Here is a 24,356-nt window from a genome sequence, read left to right on the forward strand (position 1 = left end):
TAATTTGTGTATCTCATAGATTCTCTCCTTTCAATGAGACTACATGTCCTTTCCTGAGGGTAGGCTGGATTTAGTGGCTTGCTTCCAAAGAGTAGGATATGGAAAGGAGAAAAAAGTAACTTTGCAGTGGATAAATCAGTGGTAAGTCATAGGGATAGGATGTATCTCTGATGGAAGTGGTAAGGACACATCACCTCTGTGGTATAATTCCAAAAACCTATATCCCCAGCGTAACCAGGAGGAAAATACCAGACCCAAATTGAGAGACATTCTGCAAAATCTCTGACCCTTTAAGGACTCCTTAACATTGTCAGGATCATGAAAAACAAGGAAAGTTTAAGAAACTGTCAGAGACCTGAGTAGGCTAAGGAGAAACTATGACAACGTAGTGCAGTATCCTGTATGGGAATCTGGCACAGAAAAAGGACATTGGAAAAACCAGTGAAATGTGAATAAAGCCTGGACCATAGTTAATAGTAACTTACTGAAAGATATTGAAGTAATTTTGAGGCCTAAAGGAGGTCATTTCCCAAATACACATTTTAGACATCAAAATATTTTCTCTTTATCTACATCCTCTTCATTTTGACTATGGTATACTTCACTGAATAGAAATCCTCAAATGCAAAGATCAATGATATTTAGACTGTGTTATCTGACCATAATACAACAAGATGAGAAATTCATGAAAGAACAGCTTTTTAAAATCCCACAGATTCGGAAAACAAATACCATATTACTATATAACTCTTGTGTTAAAAAGAGAATCACTAGGGACATTAAGACATATGTGGAATTGAATGATAATGAACATATTATGAAGCAAAAATTGTAGGACACAGTTAAATTGGTACTTAAGTAAAATAAAGTAAATTTATAGCATTATATACAAGAGAAACAAATGAGAATTTACAAATAAACATCCCAGACATTTATCTCAAAAGATTGTAAAGAGTATAACATTGTATGGTGACAGAGGCTAACTACACTTAGCATGGTGAGCACTGCATTATGTATAGAATTGGAAAATCATTACACTGTACACCTGAAACTAATATAATATTGTATGTCAACTACAATACAATTTAAATTTTTTTTTAAATATCGTAAGAGGAACAACAGAACCTATAGAGATACTAAGAAAGAAAACAATGAGTGGATAATATAAATGAGCTAGAGATGAATATAACATTATTGATTAGCAAAACCAAAAGCTGTCTTTCTTTTTCCTTTCAAAAGATTACTAAACTAGACAGGCTTTCTGGCAGAAATGGGCAATTAAAAAAATTCTATAAAGGGCTAGATAGCACATATTTTAGGCTTTTGAATATGATTTCTGGAAACGAATAAACTTTGCTGTTTTAACAGGAAAGCAGCCATAGACAATACCTAAAGGAATGGGTATGTCTGTGTTCCAATAAAACTTTATTTATGGACACTGAAATTTGAATTTTACATAATTTTCAGACGTCACAAAATAATATTCTTTGTGCTTTTTTTCAAGCCATTAATAAATGTGAAGTTCATTCTTCGGTCGCTGCAAACTATACAAAAATAGGTGCCAGGCTGGACTGGATTGGCCCCAGATGCAACCTCAGGAGTGTGGGCGCCAAGCCCAGTTGTGTGATCAAGGTCCCTTAAACGTGGGGCTGGCAGCTGGTGCTTTTATGAAAAAGGTAGCACACCTGAGAGGATTGTGGGAGCTCAACTCCAAGTTGACAAAAGTATCCCCTGATGGATTGGGAGCCCGCCCTTGACCTTGAACCCCGGCCCGCTCTGCAACCTCGACTTCCCAAGACATTTCCGAAGACGCGGGGTGACAGCGGCGGCGCTCATCCCCCTCACCCCGACCCTGCGCCCAGGGATCACCAGCAGAGGCGCCAGAGCGCGCGCAGGCGCCGGACCCGGCCTCGCCGCCAATCAGATCGCAGCGCCCAGAGCCGCGCCGGCCTCGGGCCCCGCACCTGGCGGCCAATCACAGATCGCAGCGGGCGCGCGTGCGGAGGCGGCGGCAGCGGCGGCGGCGGCGGCGCCTGGGCCCTGAGGAGGCGTCGTCCCCGCGGGCTTCGCCTGGGGAGCACCTCGGGGCGGTGCGCCTCCGGCTGCTCCGCGACCGCCGCGGACAGGGGCCGGTAAGGACGGGGGCGTGGCGCGGCCGTAGTGTGTTCCCAGAGGGGAGGTGGGAGGGATTCCGCGGCCGCAGTCTCGCGGGCCGCTCCGCTCCCGGTCTCGCCCTGCCGGAGAGGCCTGTCCCTGCGCCGCGACCTCTGAAGGGAGTGTCGGGTGAGCGGCCCCCGCCGCGTCCTGCGACCCCGGGTGCGCACACCCCCTCCCCCGATCTTGGCGGGCGCCTTTCAGGAGGCCTCCCCTCCCCCACGCGGGCGGGGCGCCCCATCCCCCAGGCCTGGGCCCGGCCTCGGCGTCCTGGAGAAGGGGCCTGCCCTGCTTCCTGACACCCTCCCCGCCCGCGGCCCACCTCGCCCGCCCCGCCGGGGTCGCTTCTGAAACTCAGCGCGTTTAAACCTCGCAAGCCAGCCCTCTCCCCGTTCTGGACGTCTGTGGCCCAGACCCTTTCAAGGGGATTCAGGCATTTTCAAATTCATTTATTGCTCTCTCGCCTCCCTCAGCGCCTTAGTTTTCTTGTGCGCTGTGTCTCTGCCTGGGCTCTACCTCAGACCCTTGCACGCTAACGAAGGCCCCCTGACAGCCAGGACCCAGGGTGCTTGCCAGGCTTTGGATTTGGGCGGTTGGCAGGCACAGTGCTTTCTTTACGGAGAGAGGGTAGATGGGAGGAACAGGTGTGGGAGAAAGGAACCCAGTTTTCTTTTCTGGTTAAGTGTGAGATGCTTCAGACACATCCAGATGGTAGTGTCAGATAGTCAGTGGGACGTAAAGTGTTCCTGTAACGTGGAAGTAACCCTAACCCTCCCTTCTGGTTGCCTCAAGGATGTGACCTTCTGCCTGGAGTAGCTCAAGTTCTTAGAAGTTTCAGTGCACGCCTGAGGTAAGATGAAAGGTCTTTGTAGTAACGGCCAAGATTGTGTCTTTTTTCTTCAGGATCGTAGATTTTAAGCTGTGTGAAACTGACTTTCTTTTTCCTTTACGCTGGCAGGAGGCTAAAATGGGTTGATACACATACCTAAGATTTCAGCTAAGGTAGTAAAGTACTAAAGTGGTTCCTTCAGGGTAATGTGTGTTGGTTAAGAATGGTGACATAGAGTTAGTTTTGTTCATTTCTATACCCTTTTCCTTGAGGGCTTTATTTCATGAAATAATTGAATGTGATTGGGTAGGGGAGGCCATAGGAATTCATTTCATGCCAGTAGGCACAACAATAAGTAAGTTCTAGGCCCAGGAACTTGTGTATATAGCTCAGTGAGACCCATTATATAGTTAGTTATCTATTGCTGTGTAACACATTGTCTCAAAACTTAATAATTTAAGAAATGTTTATTTCGCCGTTTGTCGTAGCGTAGGATGTAGGACTGGCTTAGCTGGGTGATTCTAGCTCAGGGTATCTTAGGAGGTTGTAGTGAAGCTTTTGGCTGGATTGGCAGTCTCTCAAGACTTGACTTTTGTTGGATGATCCATGTCTAAGCTTTCTCACCTGACTTGTAGCGAGGGGATCACTTCTTCCCTCTGGATCTCTCTACGGAGCTGCTCACGTCATGGCAGCTGGCTTCCCTCAGAGTGAGTGATTCAAGAGAAACCTTGTACCCAAGATGAAGTACAGAGCCTTTTGAAGAAGTTACAAACCAGGACTTCTGTATTTGCTTAGTCACATAGGCTAGCCCTGTGATGGTGTGGGAGAGGACTACACAAGAGTGTGAATAAATAACAGGAGGCAAGATTCACTTGGGGCCATCTTGGAGGGTGGCTCCCATACCCGTTTATCCACCATTCCAACTCTTCTCCATATTCACCTATCATTATGAGTCAATTATTTGGCTCCAGGCTAAGGGCAAAACCTCCCCTTGTGTGCTAAATCCAAGCAGTTTTTGTTTATTCAGGAATATTGTTCGAGCAAGTCTCCTCTTTGTCCTGGGTTAAGTTTTCTGTTTCTCTGGATCATTCTCATCAGCAAACAGACTGATTGTAATAGTACCTCTCATTAAAAAATCCATCTTTTGATTACACATCCCTCATCTGCTTATTTTATTTCATATTTTCATTATAGGAAAATTTCTCCAGAGTTGTCCATATTTGCTTCCTCCAGTTTTCCCATTCTTCTCTAAATCCACTCTTGCCAGGGTCACCAGTGAATTTCATATTGCTCAATCCAATGGTCAATTTTTAGTTTTTAATTTATGTGATCTATTGGCAGTATTTATCAGTCGTTCATTTCCTCTTCCCTGAAAATAACTTTTCATTTGGATTGCAGCATGCTTCTTTTTCTCCATTCTCCTTTACCACCTCCCCACCCCCACCCCCACCACAGTTGGCTGTAAGTAACTGTTCCCTTTTCATATCCTTTTCTGGTTTCTTCTCATGTTCCTGACCTCTAACCAATGGAATGCCTGAGGGCTTGGATATCAGACCTCTTTCCCTAGATGATCTCATTCAGTCTTGTGTTTTAAATAACATTATATGCCAAAGGCTCCAAAATCTGTGTACTTAGCCCAGGTCATTCTCTGAGTTCTGTCTCATATTTACCTGCTCAGCATCACCCCTTATATATGTCATCCTCTTCTTCACATCTCAAATCCAGTTAGTCTGTCAACAAATCTTGTGGGCCTTCAGGATTTTGATCTAGAACCTGACCCCATCTCAGTACCTTTGTCTCCTAGTACAGTCATTTTTTTTTGTTTGTTTCTGTTAATTCAGTAGTCTCTTAACATGATTTCCGTCTTCCAGGAGCAGCAGAGTGATCCTGTTGAAATGAAAGATCATATCACTCCTCACTCAAAACCTCCCAGTGACCTGTCACAGAGTAAAAACCAAAGAACTTAGAATGGCCTACATTAACGTACTACAGTGAACTCATTTTTGACCTCATTTCCTTCACATTGGCTTGCTCATTATGTTAGCCTCTTGACCGGTCCTTAAATTTGGTAAACAAGCTCTTGTCTCGGAACCTTTGTATTTGCTCTTCTTTCTGCTGGAGAATTCTTTCTCGGATCTCCATAACCATGCCATACAGATACCAGCCTGCCTCCATACTACCTGGCCCATTTCCTGTTTTATTTTCTCTGTAGTATTTATAACCATTTGAAATTCTATGCGTATGTATATACACATATAATAACATAACATTTTATATGTTTTTTGTTACATTATTTACATATCAAAATATGTAATGTGTAATACTGTAATATTACATGTGTTAACATTATATGTATATATTTTTTAAATGTATTTCCCAGTTACGTCTGTTGCAGTGTCAGCTCCCTGAAGAAAGGGTCTTTGTTTCAATCGCTACTGTATCTTCAGTACCGAGACCAGTACCTGGCACATGGTAGGCTCACCAAACACTCACTAATACTCAGATTCCTTACAAACACCCATCTTGAGCCTTCTCCCTCCCCCTTTCTCTGTGGTTAGGAGGCTGTCAGACCTGTGCAGTTATCATTCTGTTCCTGTGTCATTTCTTTGTTTCTTAGTCTTTTGTGAATAGGGGTATGTTCTGATTCTACTGATTTGGTATGTTTTATAGTTGCAGTTCATCCAAAATTGTGAACATCAGGACATTGCCAATATTATATGTATGACCACACATAGAACCTTTTAGGGTGATCTTTCCATAGAATAACAATTTCTCCCTAATTTCTTAGGGAAAAAAAGAAAGAAAAAAGAAAAACTCCCCCCTCCTCCTTTCTTTGGACCCAGGAGTTCTAATACAGCAATATTATGTTAGGGTCAATTTGATACGAAAAAAAGAATAGAAGCTTTCTTCATCTTTTGGTTTCATAACACTGAAAAAATTGGAACACAAGTTATCTTAACCTTATCCTTTGTAAGTTCCTTATGTGTCAATGACAAGTGTTCCTAGGTGCATTCCTTATTCTTTCCTTTAAATGTATAAATCAGTCATTTGAGTAACACTGAATTATAGAGTTCTGAGAGTTCAGCTTAAGCATTAGTATTGTATATATTTGAAAACAAAATATGGATGCTCTGTGGAAGTCTTACCAGTATTATTTTCCCTGGGAGCTTCCCAATAGCAGGGAGATACATGTTATATAGCGATTCATGATAGGGCCCACCTGGCGTGCTTAGAATTTGCTTTCCACTTTCACAACGTCCAGTTTCCTTATAATTAGGTTGACTAATTTATCACCCAAACGGGGATGTTTTTAAGAGTAAAAAGTGGCACTTTTAAAAAATACATAGGGACAACAGGTCAAACTGGATTGCCCTGGTCAAATTAGGATATTTAGCAATCCTAATAATAAAGTCGGTGTTCTAAGTCCTTAGTATCAGGGTGATGTCCACTCTATAAGAAGATATCCATTCATCCCTGGGAAGGTATACCTCCCACTACATATTTGTACATTGGCTCTGTGATACTAGTTTAACTCTTTTTCTTGGCTAGATTAGTTTGCATTATTACCATAATCCTAATTACCTAACTCTTGTTACATGAATGGAGTCTGGTTAGGGGCTTTGAAAATTTAGTATCACTTGTTAGGATGTGGGGGTCACACCAGCCTATTGCTAGGAATTTTTTTTCTTTAATTGAGATATAATTCACATACTATACAATTTACTCCATAGAGTGCAAAATTGAATGATTTTTACTATATTCACAAAATTGTGCAGTCTTTACTGCTACCTAATTCAAGAACATTTTATCAACCCTAAAGCCCTGTGTTAGTTTCCTGTGGCTACTATAACCAACTGCCACAAGCTTGGTGGATTAAAACAACAAAAATTTATTCCCTCTCACTTCTGGAGGCCTAAATCAAGGTGTTGGCAGGGCCATGCTACCCTTGACACTCTAGGGGAGAATCCAGTGCTGGCCTCTTTCAGTTGGCAGTCTTTGGCTTGTGGCCATGTCACTCCAGTCTTTTTACAATGCTTTCTTCTGGTGTATGTATGAAATCTCCTTCTGCCTCTCTTTTAAGGATATTTGTGATGGTATTTTGGACCCATTTGTATAATCCAGGGTAATCTCCCCATCTCAAAGACCCTTTCCAAAATTAGGTAACATATATGTGTTTCAGGGATTAGGATCTGATATTTTGGTGGGCCATTATTCAACCTACTACATTCCTCATTCTTTTTTCCTCCCAACCCGTGGCAACCAGTAGTTTGTCTCTATAGATTTACCCATTGTAGACATTTTATGAGAGGAGTCATACAGTATGTGGCCTTTCTGTGTCTGGCTTTATTCACTAGCATGTTTTCAAGGTTCGTCCATATCACACATATACAGCAGTACTTAATTCATTTTCATTGCTGAATAACATTCCATTGTATGGTTATGCCACAGTTTATCCATTTATCAGTTAATGGACATTTGGATTTTTTGCGCTTTGTGGCTTTTATTTTTAATGCTGCTGTGAACATTGTTATGCAAATTTTTGTGTTTATGCAAATTTTTGTGTAGACTTATGTTTTCAATTCTTTGGGGTATATACCTAGGAGTGAAATTGTTGGAGCATATAACTCTGTATTTAATTTTTGAGGTGCTGTCGAACTGTTCTCCAAAGTGGCTGACCATTTTATAGCAGTTTTACCAGCAACACATGAGGATTCCAATTTCTCCACATTTCTCTGCAACACTTGTTAGTGTTCCTCTTTTTGATTATAACCAACCTAGTGGATGTGAAGTTGTATCTCATGATTTTGATTTACATTTCCCTAATGACTAATTGTGTTGAGCAATATTTCTTGTGCTTATTGGCCATTTGCATATCTTTGATGAAATGTCTATTCATATTTTTTATTCATTTTTTAAAATAAATTTTTTGTCGTAAAACAGGTAACATAAATTTTATCGTCTTAACCATTTAAGTGTTAAATATATGTGCATTGTATTTTTTTCATATTGTTTTAAAACAGATCTCTAGAACTTTCCATCTTACAAAATTGAAACTCTGTATCCACCCCATTAAATAACATACTTCTTTTTTCCCTCTTTCCCTAGACCCTGGTATCCACCATTCCACTTTTTGTTTCTTTTCTGTTGCTTTGGCTCCTTTAGATACTTCATGTAAGTGAAATTGATATAGTATTTGTCTTTTTTGTGACTAGCTTTTTTCATTTAGCATAATGTCCTCAAGATTCATGGGTGTTGTCCTATGTGAAGGAATCCCTTCTTATGGCTAGATAATATCCCATAGTATGTGTGTATCACATTTTTAAAATTCATTCATCAGTTGATGGACATTTGGGCTGCTGCCACCTTTTGGTTATCATGAACAGTGCTGCTGTGAACATGGGTGTGCAAGGATCTCTTCAAGATCCTGCTTTCATTTCTTTTGGATGTGTATCCAGAAGTGGGATTGCTGGATCATATGGTAGTTCTATTTTAATTTTTTGAGGAACCTCTGTTGTCTTCCATAGCAGTTGTGCTATTTTACATTCCAATCACAGCATATAAGGATTCTACTTTTTTTGCATCCTTGACAACAGTTGTTATTTTTTTCTTTTTTTTTTTTTTTTAATGTTTGTTTATTTTTGAGAGAGAGAGACAGAGTGCAAGCAGGGAAGAGGCAGAGAGAAAAGGAAACACAAAATCTGAAGCAGGCTCCGAGCTGTCAGCACAGAGCCCTATGCCCTATGCGGGGCTCAAACTCATGAACTGCAAGATCATGACCTGAGCCGAAGTCGGATGCTTAACCAACTAAGCCACCCAGGCGCCGAAAAGTTGTTATTTTCTGGTGTACTTGTTTATTTTTATATTTTTTGATAGTAGGCATTCTAAGGGGTGTGAAGTGATATATCATGGTGGTTTTGATTCACATTCCTCTGATTACTGGTATGTTGAACATCTTTTCATATACTTGGCCATTTGTTTATCATTTTTGGAGAAATCTCTATTTAATTCCCTTGCCCATTTTTTAAATTGAGTTGTCTTTTTACTCTAATGACATAAGAAGTCTTTATGTATTGTGGATATAAGTCCCTTGTCACAAATAGGATTTACAGATATTTTCTTGCATTCTTTTTTTTTTTTTAATGTTTATTTTTGAGAGAGAGCATGAGGGAGGGAGGGGCAGAGAGAGAAGGATACACAGAATCTGAAGCAGGCTTCAGGTTCTGAGTTGTCACCACAGAGCCCAATGTGGGGCTCGAACTCACGAGCTATGAGATCATGACCTGAACTAAAATCAGATGCTTAACCAGCTGAGCCACTCAGGCACCCCTATTTTCTCCAATTCTGTGGGCAGAATTTATATTTAGTTCTAATCTGTTTTATTTTTTGTGTATGGTGTGAGCAGAGGTCCAACTTCTTTCTTTTGCATATGGTTGTGTAGTTCCAGCATTTGTTGAAAAGACTTGTCTGTTCCCCACTTAATTATTTTGCTATTTTCACTAAAAATCAGTTGACTGTTAGTGTATCGGTTTATTTCTGGACTCCGAATTGTATTCCATTAATCTGTGTTTCTATCTGCATGTCAGTACCATATTCTTGATTACAGTAGCTTTGTAGTATATTTTGAAATCAATGTGAAGTTTTCAGTTGTTTTTTCAAGATTGTTTTGGCTCTTCTGAGTCTTTTGCATTTCTATATGAGTTTCAATTTCTGTGAAGAAGCCAGCTGGGGTTTTGATAGATTAGTAGTCTTGCCATCTTAACAGTATTAAGTCTTATCCATGAACATGGGATGTGTGCATTTACTTAGATCTTCTTTAATTGCCTCAGTAATGTATTCAGTATAATTCAGTGTTTTCAATATGAAAGTCATGCAATTTTTTTGGTAAACTTATTCTTAAGTATTTTATTCTTTCTAATGTTAGTGTACATAGAACTGTTTACCTAATTTCAGTTCAAGGTGTTTATTGCTAGTATATAGTTTATTGCTAGTATATAGTATATAGTTTATTGCTAGTATATATATATAGTATATAATTGATTTTTTATATTGATCTTGTATTCAAGCTTGTTGAACTTGTTTATTAGTTCTAATACTTGTTTTGTAGATTTCCTATGGATTTTCTATATGTATAAAATCATGTCTTTTCCAATATAGTTTTACTTCTTTTTTCAGTCTGAATGCCTTTTTACTTTTTTTCTTGCCTAATGTCCCATTAAAGGACAATATAATATTGAATCAGAGTGGTAGAAGTGGACACCCTTGTCCTGTTCCTGATCTGACAGGGGAAGCTTTCAGTCTTTTTACCATGAAGTATGATGCTAGCTGTCGGGTTTTTACAGATGCCCTTTGTCTGAGTAAGAAAGTTCCTTTCTCTTTCCAATTGTTAAGTGCTTTTTTTTTTTCTTCCCTCATGAAAGGGTGCTAGATTTTGTATTGTGCTTTTTTTGCAGGCAGATGTGGGTTTTTTGGCTTTTTTCTACTAAAATGGTATAATGTTGATTCATTTTCGTATAATAGACCAACTTTGCATTTCTTACGTAAATCTCAGTTGGTCATGGTCACAGTTCTTTTTATGTGTTATTGAATTGTGTTTGATAGTATTTTGTTAAGGAGTTTTACCTCTACTCATAAGAGATATTGGTATATAATGTTTTTTTGGTGTGTGAGATCTTTGTCTAATTTTGGTATGAGTAGTACTAGCCTCATAGAATGAGCTGGAAAGTTTTCTCTCCTCTGCTAATTTTTGGAAGAGTTGAAGGATTAATGTTAATTTTTCTTGAATTATTTTGGTAGAATTTGCCAGGATAGTCATCTGATCTTGGATTTCTCTTTTGGGAATTTTTTTTTTTTTTTTTTTTTGATTACTAACTCAGTCTCTTTATTTATTTTGGATCTATTCATATATTTTGAATCTATTCATATATTCTGGGTCAGTCCATATTTTTGGAGTCATCTATTCTGGGTCAGTTCGTACTTTTGGAGTCAGTTTGGTAATTTATGTCTTTCTAGGAATTTGCGCATTTCATCAGGTTATCTAATTTGTTGGAAGAGAATTGTTTATAGTGTTCCCTTAGATTTTTTTTTTTTTAATTTCTGTGTGGTTGGTAGTAATATCCTGTCTTTATTTAAAAAAAAAATAATATGTTAAAAAAAAAATAATATGTTGAGGGGCGCCTGGGTGGCTCACTCAGTTAAGTGTCTGACTCTTGATTTCAGCTTAGGTCATGATCTCATGGTTTGTGAGCTTGAGCCCTGCATCAGGCTCTGTGCTAACAGTGCAGAGCCTGCTTGGGATTCTCTCTCCCCCTCTGTCTCTGCCCTTCTTCTGCTCATCCACTTGCTCTGTCTCTCTCTCTCTCAAAAATAAATAAGCTAACTTAAAAAAAATAATATATTGAGGTAAAATTTACATAGCATAAAATCAGTCATTTTAAAGTGAAAGATTGAGTGACATTTAGAGCACTCAGTGTCGTACATCTGCCGCCTATATCTAGTTCCAAAACACCTCAAACATTCCAAAGTAAAACTTTTTTTTACCATTAAGCATTTTCTGTCCATTTCCCCTTCTATCCTTCTATCCCCTGGTAACCACCAATCTGTGTTTTGATTCTGTGGCCTTACTTATTCTGGATGTTTCCTGTAGATGAAATCATAAAATATGTGAACTTTTCTGTTTGGCTTCTTTCACTTTGCATGTTCTTAGGGTTTATTCAGCATGTATCAATACTAAATTCCATTTATTGGGTATAATTGACATCTAACATATGTTTATGTCTCAGGTGTACAACATGATTTGATAGTTGTATAAATTGTGAAATGGTGCCCATAATAAGTATAGTTAACATCTGTCACCATACATAGTTAAAAATTTTTTTCTGTCTTGTGATAACTTTTAAAATCTACTCTCTTAGCAACTTTTAAATATGCAATATAGTATTATTGACTATAGTCACCATGTTGTACATTACATCTCCACAACTTACTTATTTTATAACTGGAAGTTTATACCTTTTGATCCCTTTCACCCATTTTGCCCCCCTCCCTTGTCTCTGGTAATTACCAGTCTGTTCTCTGTATCTGTGAGCTTGTTGTTGTTGTTAGTATTCCACATATCAGCGAGATAATATATTTATCTTTCTCTGTTTGAATTATTTCGCTTGGCATCATGCCTTCAGGTCCATCATGTCGCAGATGACAAGATTTCATTCATTTTTTTTATGGCTGAATAATATTCCATTGTTTGTATATACCACATTTTTTTTCATCCACCAGTGGACACTTAGGTTGTTTCTGTATCTTGGCTGTTGTAAATAATACAACAGTGAACCTGGAGGTGCTGTTATTCCCTTTATGATTCTAATATTCCAGTGTTTGTGTATACCGCATTTGTGTTATTTCCACCATTAAGTTATTGTGAATCGTGCTACTATAAGCATGCATGTACTTTACATGTGTTTGGGTACCTCTTTTCAAAAGATCTATATACCTGGAAGCGGACCTGTGGGGTCATATGATAATTCAGTGTTTAACTTTTTGAGGAACTGCCAAACTGTCTTCCACAGAAATCCTCTGATTTTTGCAAGCCTTTGGTTAATTTCCAGGATCCAAAAAGCTTGATTTGGACAATTTTTGCTATTGTTCTCTTTGCTTTTATGACAGAGGAAATATTTGTAGTTTCTTATTCCACCATTTCCTATAGCCTCACTTTGTTGCTGGCATTTAACAAATTAACGTTCTCTTTTTTTTTTTAAACTTCTCTTTTTTATGGCTGTCTGCAACCTCCGTTTAAATCATTCACCACTCATCTGATACTTCCAAACCCTTTCTAAACCCTCAGTCTTAGAGAAAGAACTTCTGAACTAACCACCACTTTTACGTTGAACTGCCATTCTCATATCTACTTTGTGTATTCACTAAGATGTGTTTAACACTAACATGGTGCTCTTGGGATGAAAGGAAGAAAAAGGGAAAATGACTGAAAGTGCCTGACTGTAGTCATTCTCCTGAGTTCCAGGATTTCAAGGTTCTCACATTTGCTATAATAGTACACTTCAGGGATGCCTGTGTGGCTCAGTCGGTTAAGCATCCAACTTCTGCTCGGGTCATGATCTCACGGTTCATGAGTTTGAGCCCTGCATCGGGCTCTGTGCTGACAACTCGGAGCCTGGAGCCTGCTTTGGATTCTGTGTCTCCCTCTCTATCTGTCCTTCCCCAACTCGTGTTCTATCTCTCTCTCACTCAAAAATAAATAAACGTTAACAAAAATTTTTTAAAAATAGTACACTTCATTTGTTCCCAGACTTGAAGGAAATTGGCTGTTCCTCATATTTGAACATTTCCTACACCTTCCCTCAGCCCACCATCCTTTGTTGAATTTATATCTAACTCCTAGAAAATCATTTTCCTTTAACGAATATTTAAGACTTACGTGCCAGGACTGCTCTAGGACTTTGGGAGAAATCAGTGAACAAACAGATAAAAACAAAACAAGCTAAAAACAAAACAGAACTTTTCCAGTGGAAAGAACTGCGAGTCCAATGGAGAAAGAAAGGTAGTGAATATAATAAATACGTTCTTTGGTGATATAGAATGTGATGTTATGAAATCAGGAAGAATATAATAGAGCAGAGTCATAGGATCGAATGTTGGGTAGGTAGGAGTGTTGTACTTTTAGTTTCGGTGATCAGAACAAGTCTTATGGTAAAGGTAAGTTTGGACGTGGACTTAAAGGAGATAGAACTGTTAGCCATGAGGATATCTGGGAGATAAGAGTTTCAGGCAGAAACTGAAGGGAGCAGCAGAGAAGCCACTGTGGCTGGATTGGAGTGAATGAGTGTTAGAATAATGGGAAAAGAGGTCAGAGAGATAGAGTGGAAATTGGTATTGAAGGTCTATAAATTATTGATTTTTCTGAGTCCAGTCTATAGAAATAATCATGTCTTTTGATAAAGAACCACCTTAGCTTAATAGTTGTTCCCTTCCTGGACTCCCAAGCTAGGTTAGACCCCATTTTACACTCCTCCAACTATTGTGAGCTTATTTATGGACAAATATTTATGAAAAAAATTTTTTATTTTTATTCATTGCCCTAAAGTGAAATGTAAATGTCTACTGCAGTTTTAAGGATGATCCTGTGAGCCTCTCATTTCTTCTAAGGATCTGTGTTTAATGGGCATTAAATTTTAAGGCAGCAGATGTGTGGGATCAGTGGAAGAGAAGGAAAGAAGATTGGTGGGGAAGAGACATGAATGCCGTGGGTAGGGAAAGAATAGGGGTAGGAATCTGGAGGAGCACTAGTGGGGTGAAAAGAGTCAGGAGCAAGGGAAGATGGTGAGGATAGGTAACAGAGGAGTCCTGTTAGTCTGATCTCAAGAAGGTTCTCAAGAAAGACTGGTGCCTTAAAAAAGCTGGTGTGTGGCTATAACAAAGATCCACTAAAAGGGCTGTTGTTAAAATTCATAGGAATAACCTAGGAGATGAGTTATCTATCACCTACTGCTTTCTCTGCTATCTTTGGCATGAAATCTTCTTATTAACTCCTTCTACAGCTTTTGGCAGCTTCCTTGATGGGGGATATGAAGTGATTTTTGAGGATTAACTCCTTAGATGTAGTAGGTCTTTGGCATGTCCAGCTTTCCTACTCCAATATCTTAAGTTTCTAAATAGAAAATAAGGACACCAGAGGAGAAATGATAAGAAAATTCCCATGGTCTAATGTAATTCTTATTCTAAATGAACTCATTCATTAGTTTATTCACTTTAGGTCTGATTCTTTCTCTTAACTTTTCATCTCGAATGATTGGAAAGTTAATCAGCATGGTCAACAGCTAAAACTCCTTCCAAGATCAGTTGGGTGGAAAGTCTGGCATTGTTACTGGAACCTAGTTTATTTTTACTATTTTTAAACAATAGGATTTGATTTCTCATAGTTTTGGAGGCTGGAAAATTCAAGATCAAGGTGCCAGCTGATTGGCTTCCCTCCTTCTGGCTTGCAGATGGCCACCTTCTCACTCTGTCTTCACACAGTGGATGGGAGATAAAGAAGAAGCAAGTTCTCTGATAGCTCTTCTTGGCGCTAATCTCATTATGAGGGCCCCACCCTCATGATTTATCTAAACTTAATTATCTCCTGAAGTTCGCATCTCCAGAAACCATCACACTGGGGGTTAAGACTTCAACACAGAAATTTTGGAGGGACACAGTTCAGCATGTAGCATAACCTAAAATGTATTCTCTAGAATTGGAGGAATCATTTAACATGTAGGAATAATGGAGTGATATAATTACAGAGGTGTTTTAAGATTCATCTAGTGGTGGTATGGAATTGGTCATAATTTGAAGGACAGAGAGACCAGACAATTTGGAGCCTAGTGCAGATGTAAAAACATGAAGTAACCAGTGGACCTAAACATAGAAATTGTGGGGAGGTGCTTTAATAAGAATGGAAATGAAAGGTAGTTAGAAAGACTAATGCTTTAAAAGTTATTTAGAACCACTTAGAAGAAGTTTCTTTGAGTAATTTGATGGAGGTTGGGGAGATTTGAACAGTTTTTATAAAATACAAGGAGAATAAAAATGAATCCAGTGAGACTCTTTGATTCTTAGGGACTAAGCAATTAATAGCAACATCACCAGAAATTCAGACATGAATTAAGTCAGAGTTCTCATGGGGACAACGCAGAACTAGAATTCAGGAATCATGAATTTTAATGCTGTCTCCAGACCTTACTTTAAGGTAACTTTAAGTAAAAGTATAAACTTTTCTAGGCTTTATTTTTTATTTATTTATTTTTTAAATTTTTATTTTTTTTTTGAGAGAGAGAGAGCAAGCCTGGGAGGGGCAGAGAGAGAGAGATACACACAGAACCCGAAGTAGGCTCCAGGCTATGAGCTGTCAGCACAGAGCCTCACATGGGCCTCAAACTCATGAATGGTGCAGTCATGACCTGAGCCCAAGTTGGATGCTTAACCAACTGAGCCATGCAGGCATCCCTCCCATAAGAACATTTTTGATTGGACATGTAGGGATTGCTACTGTCATCTAGTAAGTAGAGGTCAGGGATACTACTAAACATCCTAAATGCATGCAACAGCACTCCTCTCCCCCACAAAGAATTATCTGGTCCAGACATGTTAGTGGTGCTTAGGTTGAGAAACACTGGGTTAGGTGGCATTATCCTGGAGTTAGATGATTGAAGTTGAATATAGACATACCAAACCAATTTTCATTGATTAAAGAGCAGTGCTTTCAAACTTCTATGTTTTCGGGGCGCCTGGGTGGCTCAGTCGGTTGGGCGGCCGACTTCGGCTCAGGTCATGATCTCGCGGTCCGTGAGTTCGAGCCCCGCGTCGGGCTCTGTGCTGACAGCTCAGAGCCTGGAGTCTGTTTCAGATTCTGTGTCCCCCTCTCTCTCTGGCCCTCCCCCGTTCATGCTCTGTCTCTCTCGGTCTCAAAAATAAATAAACGTTAAAAAAAAAAAAAAAATTTAAAAAAGAAAAAACAAACTTCTATGTTTTCTTGCATTAGCATATCTCCTAATTACACTTGGTCTCAGTTTTAAGAAATTAAGAAGTTGTGGGCGCCTGGGTGGCTCTGTTCGTTGAGCTTCCGACTTTGGCTCAGGTCATGATCTCACAGATAGTGGGTTCAAGCCCTACGTTGGGCTCTGTGCTGACAGCTGAGAGCCTGCTTTGAATCCTCTGTCTCCCTCTCTCTCTGTCCTTCCCCTACTCGCACTCTGTCTCTCTCTCTCAAAAATAAACATAAAAAAAAGAAATTAAGAAATTGTAATCACTATTCATGACACACTAGACTGTAAGCTTCATGCATTCACCACTTTTCTTCTTAGTACTTGGTAGTGTCAGACCAGACCAGGTTGGGCAAGCAAAATATAATTGTGAAATAAGTGTAGAAAAGAATAAATAATTTTTATTCTACTTAATATTCTACTTCCTTTTTGACTTATTTCCAAGTAGGTATACACATTTCAAGATTAAATATCTATGTGTTCCAAAATTATATGCTGATGTGCTGATTAAGTTAATGAGAAGTACATGACATATATTAGATGCCAATTTAATTTTTATAGATTGGATTTGAAGTGTCCATATTGGGCTACAATGAATTCTGACATTATGTTTTCAGAAGTTGGTGAGTTTATGAATCATAATTTAAAACCAGTGTTTTTCAAACCACTGGTAGTGAGCCATTGATGAGTCATAATTGATTTTGTGGGTCATGGTCAATTAAAAAAAATAGAAAATATTAGAATAAGCATCCCATTTAGTAAAACAATTATTATTTATATGTGTGTAGTGAGATTCTGTATACATTGTTGTTTTTTTTTTTTTTTTTTTTTTACTATGGGTTGTGAGGAAAAAATGTTTGTAAAAAGCTAGCAGTTTTCAATCCTTCATTGGCCCACAGAATATCTAACATGGGCAAGGCTCTCAAACTAAATCATAGAAAATGTGGAAGTAATGGAGTACATACAGTCTGTTCTACCAAAAAGGTTCTTATTAATGATAGTTACCATTAACTCATTTAACAAATTCTGTATTTGTTGAACTCCCATGTTGTACCAGGTACTGTTCTTTGTGCTGGGGGTACAGTAGTCAACAAAAGACCATCCCTGTCCTTTGGTGTTTACATTCTACTGGGTAGGCAGTAGAAAAGAACCAAGATGGATAAAGTTAATAATGTGTTAGATGGTGATAAGGACTTGAAGGTGAGGGGAATGGAAGAGAGATTGGGAATGTGAATTAGCAGCTGGTTGGATTATTTGAGAACTTCTTTGAGAAGACTTGGAACAGAAGTCTGAAGATGGTGAGGAGCCAGCCATGCAGGTATCTGGGTGATGAGCATGCATATTAGAAGGACAGCAGATGAAAGTCTCTAAGCTCAAGGTAAAGTGTTTAATATGTTTAAGAAAAAGCAAGGTGGTTAGTGTGGTTAGAGTGAGTAGATAGGGGAGAGGAGTAGGACATAACTGCAGGAGCAGTATATAGGATTGGAAGCATGGTTTTGCAGACATTGGAAGCACTTGGTCTTTTACTGAGCAAACCAGAAAGCCATTGGAGTGTTTTTTTTTTTTTTTAATTTTTTTTTTTAACGTTTATTTATTTTTGAGACAGAGACAGAGCATGAACGGGGGAGGGTCAGAGAGAGGGAGACACAGAATCTGAAACAGGCTCCAGGCTCTGAGCTGTCAGCACAGAGCCCGACGCGGGGCTCGAACTCACAGACCGTGAGATCATGACCTGAGCTGAAGTCGGCCGCTTAACCGACTGAGCCACCTAGGCGCCCCGCCATTGGAGTGTTTTGAGCTGAGCAGTGATATAATCTGATTGAACAGAATCATTTTGCCTGCCATGTGGAGAAGAGACTTCAGTGGGGAAGTCAGGATTAGAGGGATAAATTGAGGACACATCAGTGAACAGACTATAAGGCCTTGAGGTGGGATGAGGTTATCAAGAGAGTTCATTCCTAATTTGCTAAGGCATGTGATAAGCATTTGACACTGAATTATACAATTTGTTGATTGTGTGAGGTACTCCTACTCTGTTCTTTGAATTTGACACTTCTGTATTAATATTTATGAAGTTAGTATGTATGAATCAATTGAGATGTTCATTTAATACAAACTTTTCTTCAATTCTGCTACAAAAAAAGGTGCCATTGAATGGTTGATGCTTTTTAAAACGAGCTATTGCCTTAAGTCAGAGAAGTAAGAACTTTTTTTTTTTAAGTTTTTTTTATTCAGTTTTTTTTTTTTTTTTGGTAATCTCTATAGCCAGTGTTAGAACTCATGACCACAGGATCAAGAGTTGTGTGCTCCACTGACTGAGCCAGCTGGGCACCCCAGAAATAAGAATTTTTGCCTTTAGGATACAGAAACACATTTAAAAGTTTTGAACTTGCCAAAGAAAGATGCAGCTGGTTTATGGCTGACTTAGAATTTCAGCTTAATTCTTTTCTGACTCCAAAGCCCATGTTTCTATACACTGCAGAGTGGTGCCTTTATAAAGTAGTGTATCCTTTGCATGTGATTTTATCTAGAGATTAGTTATTAGAAGTTTTTCCTCTTTTTTAAATAGAAGAAATCATAATCAGCAAAGCTGTGATTCTGGAGCTGCACAGACTTGTAACAGTAGCTTTTAAGCTGTAATTTATCCTTTGAGTCTTAATGTCCTTATCTATAAAATCAGAGTGTTTATAACTACCTTAGGGTTTTGGAGAGAAATAAGGTAATGAATTTTTCTGTGCTTACTGATGTGTAGTATGTTTGTACTTAGGTGGCAATTTATATAAAGAAAACACTGGGACTTGAGGCCACACCTTCAAGAATAAAAAAAAAAAATTAGAAAATGGAACAACCATGTATATTATGTGAGGAAGAACAAGAGCCAGAACCGCAGCAGAACATAGAAGAAACCAAACAGGTAGATGATGAAGATGGTGAGCTGATCTTTGTTGGGGTAGAACATGTAAATGATGATGCTGAGCTGATCTTTGTTGGGGTGACTTCAAATTCAAAACCAGTCGTTTCAAACATTTTGAACAGAGTCACCCCGGGTTCATGTTCAAGGAGAAAAAAGTATGGTCACCTCAGAAAAGGTACTACTTGCAAATTGCAGCCTATAAGTCATGTGACCCCTGTGTCAGAAGCAGTGACTGCCTTGCCTGTTTCTGAATCTGAATCAAGATCAACAGAAAGTCCTATTATTATTGAGCCTTTGTCTAAACCTGATTATAAAAGTAATTCACCACAAGTCGTGCCTAATAGCTCTTCAGAGTTATGTTCTCCTTTGATTACATTCACAAATTCATTGCAGCATCCAGGTGGAGCAGCACTTTCTGTAGGAGGTATGAATAAAAGTCCTTGCATATCAAAGCAACTTTCTACTGCTGAAGTAAACAATGTAAATCCCAAAAGGCTTAAACTCAGTGATGGAATCATAGGGGGACATGCTTCAGCTTTGTCCCCTTCAGGTATCTTTCATACAGTGACTGCTGAGCAAAGCACACCCTCAAACAGTGTTCATACCTCATTAAGCCATGTTCAGAATGGAGCACCTTTTCCAACAGCTTTTCCAAAGGACAGTGTTCATTTCAAGCCTACAGATCCTGCTAAGGAAAATAGACAAGCAAAAACAGATTTTTTGAGACTAGCAAGTCAAAACCAGGTTGTTGATCCCAAGAAAGGAAGTCTGGTCATATTACTTCGTGACTTTTATTATGGGCAGCATAAAGGAGATGGACAGCCAGAACAGAAGACTCACACAACCTTTAAATGCCTCAGCTGCTTGAAAGTTCTAAAGAATGTCAAGTTTATGAATCACATGAAACACCATTTGGAACTTGAGAAGCAGAGGGGTGACAGCTGGGAAAGTTACACCACCTGCCAGCACTGCCACCGACAGTTTCCCACTCCCTTCCAGCTGCAATGCCATATTGAAAGTGTACACACTACCCAGGAGCCCTCCACTGTCTGTAGAATTTGTGAATTGTCATTCAAAACAGACCAAATTCTCTTACAGCACATGAAGGACAATCATAAGCCTGGTGAAATGCCCTATGTGTGCCAGGTTTGCAATTACAGATCATCAGCCTTTGCTGATGTGGAAACACATTTCAGAACTTGCCATGAAAACACTAAGAACTTGCTCTGTCCATTCTGTCTCAAAATTTTCAAAACTGCAACACCATACATGTGTCATTATAGGGGACACTGGGAAAAGAGTGTTCACCACTGTTCCAAATGCCGGCTACAGTTTTTAACTTTCAAGGAGAAAATGGAGCACAAGACCCAGTGTCATCAAATGTTTAAGAAGCCTAAGCAACTGGAAGGATTGCCTCCTGAAACAAAAGTTGTTATTCAAGTGTCACTGGGACCTCTTCACCCAGAATCAGTGGAAGTAGCATCCATTACTGTGAGCACGTCAGATTCTGAACCGTCACCCCCCAGGTCTAAGAGTAAAGTTTCCAAAAAACCTCGTTAATTCAAGTTTCAGTAAATGTAAAGCAGGTATTTCAATCAAAGTCAAAAACCCTATAAAAATAAAAAATACAAACCATACATTATTCAGTAGCATCAAACATAGTGAAACCAATGAGTTATTTATGAGTTTCTTTTTAAATTCATGAAATACAGTACTGTCTGATATGAATTTGAGATGTTATTTAAAATATATTACCTGGCTTTCGTGTAACTGTATCTAGCTTAACATATAAAAGGTGTTTTGTGTGTGTATGTGTGTGTGAGAGAAAAAAAGTGGAAACCTATTTATTTTGATATTTCATGTTACTTGTAAGTTTGAAAGCTCTAACTTCTGCAGATAGAATCTAGAGTTCTTTAAGTACTTAATTTTATTTTCAACTTTTTCCATGTCTTGAGGATTTCAATATTAACTGTAGTCAGACTGGAATGACTTTGTTACAACGTAGACTGTTACAACATGGTCCCATTTGCTGCTGAGCCCCTAGAAGTGTCTCTCTTGTGCTGGTTTAAAATAATCGGTCTCTGAGAGCATGAGGGTGGAGTTGAAGAAGGTATGTCATGAATGGGAATCAGAAACTGGAAGATTAGTCAGTGGAGACTCATTGTTCTGGTTGAGGGAGAGGCGTGCCAGTGCACACGCGCGCGCGCGCGCGCGCACACACACACACACACACACACACACACACACACACACACACTCTCGCTCACTCCAGTCTGGGAGTCAAGGCAGAGAGAAAGAGCAGTCTCAGAGTGTCTTCCTAGCACAAGAACATCCAAGGAAGCAAAAGTATTAAAATAAAACGTGGATGTTTGGCAAGGGGCTCCTGCAGACATGAAATAATTACTGTGTATCAATTGGCTTCAAATGGAGAAGAAGGGGTAATGAATAGATTGGGGGCTAGAGTCTGAAGCTCCACTTGAGTGATCCAAAGAGGAATTCAGTTTGTTCTCGTCTGGCTGGCCTTTGGTTGGAATAAATTAGCCATATACCTCTCAGCTGCAGCAGTACAGCAAATAAAGTTTCCCCAGGGAAAGAAGCCCAGACATCCATAGTTTGAACTGCACTAGACCCATAGTTTGAACTGAAAAGAGCTAAACAAATGGTATCTACCTAGTTCAAGGACTGGGCTAAATTTAGCTCTCTTACTATTAAGTTGGAATGGGAGTTGCCCAAGAATAGTAAGTACAGTGGATAAAAGTAGTAACCCATGGTGACTGAGTAAAATTAAACCCAGTATAGGGCTTTTCCTGGTATTTTCCCATGTACATGTATCTTACCCCTGTTGAACATGTGAAATTTGCAAGTTTGTAACTTGCCTTGGACATGAATGTATTACAGCTAACAGTTACTCTCTTGTGTGTATAGTTTCCCTTTTTATCAAACTAATGTGAGTTTGGGTCTTCCTTGCCACACTCTTATGTGCAAGAAATGTCCCATTAATTTCATTAAGTATTACGTTTTAGAGTTCCTGTCCTTCAGCTGGCTAACTGCCTAATCTGTGACTATACTGTGAACCTTTTCCCTTTGCCATTTCCAAGGACTCTTACGTAACTGGAGTGCCATCTGAGTATTGGTTCCTGAACATCAACACCCTTGACTACTTCTGTGGGTTCCCAGGATTGAGTGTCCCTGGGCATTTTCCAGTGCTGTCCCTTCTTTCTTCCACCTCTGACTCAGGTACCTACAAGCCTCTGTGCACCACTTAAGGAACCTAGGATGCTGTCTATAGACCTGAGCTGGGAGAAGTCTTTCCTGTTTTCTGTTGCTTTCTCCTCTTTCAAAGCATCTTATCTCTCCTCCCTCTTCCCTCCTCAGTCTTGTTAAATTCCCTAAGCCTTACAAAAAGCTGGGAATGGTTAGTCATCAGGGGCTTTGCATCCCTTCTAGAATTGGGGAGGAAGGACTACAGATAACAAATAGTTGTGAGTATACTGTCCATGTTTTAGAGAACTTCCTGAATGTAGATTCTGTTGTATTTATTTGCTCAATGATTGATTGATTTGCACTTTGAACATTTTACTAGGCCTTTTCAGTTAGTTTGCTTGGGCCGAGGCACTTTGTTAATATTTCAGCCTGAACCTGTTTTAGGTGGAGAGAAGGAGAGAGAGAGAGAGAGAGAGAGAGAGAGAGAGAGAGAGAGTGTGTGTGTGTGTGTGTGTGTGTGTGTGCACGCACAGTTGTTCTAGTCTCAGGTGGAAACTTCTGTGTATAAATAGATATGCAGACCTCTGCATACTTGTCTCCCTTGTTCTGTTCGTATAACAAATTCTGTTTTTGAAAACAGTAAAAATATGAAATGTTTTAGTTCTTTGTTTTTGTGGTTTCTTGGTATTATCAACACTGTTAACTGTTGTTTGCTATTTAACTAAAGTATGCCCCTAAGGAGTACAAATTGTTATTTATTGCCAACTACAGGTTGAGTGATACGACCCCTGTCTACCTCCTCTTGCTCTTCCATTCTCTGCCATGCTACTCTACCATTTTCCCCATTGGTGGACTGTTTTTGACACATTGGCCTTGCTTTTTTTTTCAAGCAAATCATATTTTTTCCTGTTCCAAAGACTTTGCAATTGTTGCTTTCTTTCTTAGAATGCTCATCTCCTAGGCCTGCATGACTTGCTACCTCGCTTAATTGTTTGACACTTCCTTTAGTTTATTGAGCTTCACCAGTGTTCTTAAAAAATACTGACAATGAAATGATACCTTTTTCCTCCTCCCTGCTAAAGGCACTTTAAGCCTCCCCACTCCTTTCCTCTCCAATCTGGTTAAATTTCCTAGGTTTTCACAAAAAGCTAGGAAGAGATAATCATCAAAAGCTTTGCTTACCTTAGAATTGAGCTAGCTTGAGTCAATTTCTGTGCCTGCAACCAAAAGACAATGAATATAGTGAGTTGAGTTCTTTCAGGAGCTTTCTCTGTTTTTCTATTGATACCTCTATATTTTTTTAAGGCAATGTCACTTTGTTTTGTTTACAAATATATTGAATATCTGTCAAGATTACTATTTTGTTATTGCCTTTTGTGAATTTCCATGTCTATTTTGCTTGCTTGTTCTTTCAGATAAAATTTATTATTTTGTTAATGTTGCCAAAAATTGTAAGTAAAATAGCAATTATAGTAATAAAATGCTTTTTTGAAAAAAAAAAGTTTTCGTTATTTATCTTTTCACCAATAACATGGCATATTTTTAGTTTAAGTTAATTTTTATTTGATAACCACTATGTACACTCTTTGCCTTCCTGCCAATTTTAATTATTTTTAACCGTATTGCATTGGCCAGAACTTCCAAACAGTGATATGTAAATGAGCTTTCTTGTTCTTGGTTTTAGTGAGAAATGCTTTACCATTAAAGGTAATGCACATACTGCTTA

The 24,356-nt window shown here is 39.0% G+C and overlaps 1 protein-coding gene across 2 annotated transcripts; it reads left to right on the forward strand.

Moving 5' to 3' along the window:
• Positions 1–1,994: 1,994 nt before the first annotated feature.
• ZNF280B (zinc finger protein 280B) lies at positions 1,995–23,725 on the forward strand. Of its 2 annotated transcripts, XM_019467073.2 has the most exons (3): positions 1,995–2,132; positions 2,947–3,004; positions 19,280–23,725. In XM_019467073.2, exon 3 carries the CDS (start codon positions 19,352–19,354, stop codon positions 20,984–20,986), a length of 1,635 nt encoding a protein of 544 aa, XP_019322618.1. In that variant the 5' UTR covers positions 1,995–2,132; positions 2,947–3,004; positions 19,280–19,351; the 3' UTR covers positions 20,987–23,725. The 2 variants fall into 2 exon arrangements, with proteins under 2 accessions (XP_019322618.1, XP_019322619.1); XM_019467074.2 differs by lacking the exon at positions 2,947–3,004.
• The last annotated feature ends 631 nt before the right edge of the window (positions 23,726–24,356 follow it).

The sequence above is a fragment of the Panthera pardus genome, unplaced genomic scaffold (assembly GCF_024362965.1).
Source record: "Panthera pardus isolate Hobbes unplaced genomic scaffold, ASM2436296v1 HiC_scaffold_15, whole genome shotgun sequence".
In the NCBI taxonomy this organism is placed as follows: domain Eukaryota; kingdom Metazoa; phylum Chordata; class Mammalia; order Carnivora; family Felidae; genus Panthera; species Panthera pardus.